The 2,399-nt window shown below is 25.9% G+C and overlaps 1 protein-coding gene across 1 annotated transcript; it reads left to right on the top strand.

The window, feature by feature from the left end:
* Positions 1 to 156: 156 nt before the first annotated feature.
* On the top strand, positions 157 to 1,927 carry OCT59_018084 (uncharacterized protein; the record flags this gene model as incomplete). The annotated part of the gene is made up of 5 exons (XM_025322353.2): positions 157 to 190; positions 326 to 419; positions 496 to 600; positions 679 to 766; positions 853 to 1,927. The coding sequence occupies 5 exons, from the start codon at positions 157 to 159 to the stop codon at positions 1,552 to 1,554; spliced, it is 1,023 nt and encodes a 340-aa protein (XP_025166468.1). The 3' UTR covers positions 1,555 to 1,927.
* Between the last annotated feature and the right edge of the window lie 472 nt (positions 1,928 to 2,399).

The following is a 2,399-nucleotide window of genomic DNA, read 5'->3' as shown; positions in this document are numbered from 1 at the left end:
ATTTGATTTACAAGGTTAAGGTAATCGACCCAATGATATTGTTGACGGTTACTAATGTAGATTGCACGAAATGGTGTCACATGGAAATCAATTTAACCTAAAAACACTAATATTTAAAAAGAAAGATTTTTCTAATCCTGGGAAAAAAAAAGAAACATGGAACCTCCCATTATTTTACATCATTTTGAAGGTATCTTTTTATTTATTCTAAGATTTAAGCAAATTAGTCTTATATATGTATAAATTAATATATAATATATATATAACTCATTATTTTAATTAAAATTATTTCTATTAAATATTTTAAATATTTTTTTTTAAAAAGGGTCACTATTTTCTCAAAAGATTGTATGGACATTATCCATTAAAAAATTAAAATGGACTTCCGTCATCGTATCTCCAATAAATAAACAGAGACCGTAAATATCTTAATAAATAAATTTTATTTTTTTAACAAACATCAAACATCTAATTTTGAAAACATCATAAATATAGATTATTGCAGCTTTTGGTTCATGGATATAGACGTGTTCCGATTCTTCAAATTGGATCAGATATATTTATTGATACCAAATTGATCATGGAAGAATTGGAAAGAAGGTAGAAGGGGGGGGGGAGTTAATATGATAATAGGTGTACAAAATTTATTTATCCCAAAAGTGTTAAAATTTTTTATAGATATCCGGAACCATCGATTTTTCCAAAAAGAAATGGATCTGATAAAAGTGATAAAGGACTTAGTTTAGCTATGAGTACATGGGTGGATGTAAGTTTATTCTGTTTATTCTTTTACTTGTACACATTTTATTGATCGATTAATTATATTTATATACATTCTTTAATCGTAATCAGAATTACATTTTTAGCTCCACGTTTATTTTATTACCAATCGGTTCAAAAGAACCTTCTAAACCAAAACTTTTCTCTACAAAAGAATTTGTAGAAGATCGTTCATCATTAATTGGGGCACCAATTAATGTCGAAAAACGGGCATCAGAAAGATCGTATCACCTTGATAAAATTAGAATAAGTCTTGATTGGATTGAATTACAATTTTCAGATGATAGGGATTGGTTTTTAGATACACCATACCCAGGTATAGCAGATATTCATGTAGCTATGAATCTTTGGTTTTATGATATTCTTCAAATAGCAAAAGAGGTAGCAAATTCAAAATTATATCCGAAAACTTATTCTTGGTTAAGTAGATTTTTAAAATATGTTAAATCGAATGGAATTAAACCTGAAAAAATTAGTGGGGAAGAAGCATTAGAAGTTGCTAAAAAATTTAAACCTTTTAATGGAGGTAAAATGAAAATTGAACAAGATCCAAATGATATTAATAAAAGAAAATTAGGGGATAATGTTATTATTGTACCAGATGATTATGGTAAAACTCCTGTTATAGGTAAAATTGTTAGTTTAAGCAATAGTAGAATTGGAATTAGACCTCATGGTGTGGATAAAACAGGAATTGAAGTAGTTACATGGTTTCCTAGAGCCGGATATGTGATCAAACCTGATAATGGTTTAATCGGAGTTGGGAAATTATAATTACAAAGTTGTTGTATTTAGCAATATTTTATTATTTTATTACAATGATTTACAATGATTACAATGATTACAATGATTACAGTATGTAAATTATTTATTGAGCAATATTTTTTATTTTTAATTTTATTTTTTCATAAATAAATATATTCATAAATATTTTTTGGATTCTTTTACGAATCATTGTAAATGCATTACTTGCATTTAAAATGGTTATTCATAATGTTATCCTTTCCTATTTTTCCTATTTTCACTATTTTCGTGATGAATGACAATTTGACCGGTCACTATGCCAAACTTGTCAGTTGGATATCCGAGGATAACCATTTTAAACCGACTTTAACCATTTCTAACCGACTTTAAACCGAATTTAACCATTTTCAATCGATTTTAACCATTTCTAATTGACTTTATCCATTTTCAATCGATTTTATCCATTTCTGATTGACTTTATTGACTTTATCCATTTTCATCCATTTCTATTTCCCATCTCCCTATACAATTATACAAACGCGTCAAATATTTATCCCTTAAATGGTATTTTACTTAATAAGGAAATACGCACTTAATTTTAGGTTGTAAAAGTGGTTACAAATTGGTTGCAAAAGTGATTGCAAAAATGGGTTTTATAATGAATGAGTCAATGACAAAAAAATTACTATAAATAAAAACGAGTTTTTGAAACAATGAAACATAATTTTTTGAAACCATATAAATATTAGATTTTTTTTTAACTTTTTTAGAAATGAAATTAAAAATAAAAAGGAAAAACTAAAAAGGTAATTAAAAAAAAGTAATAAATAATTATGTAATAAAAAATTTTAATAAAACAATAATAATTAAAATAA

Source organism: Rhizophagus irregularis, chromosome 27 (genome assembly GCF_026210795.1).
Source record: "Rhizophagus irregularis chromosome 27, complete sequence".
In the NCBI taxonomy this organism is placed as follows: domain Eukaryota; kingdom Fungi; phylum Glomeromycota; class Glomeromycetes; order Glomerales; family Glomeraceae; genus Rhizophagus; species Rhizophagus irregularis.
Note: the sequence above shows the minus strand (reverse complement) of the source record. Positions and strands in the feature narration are given on the sequence as shown.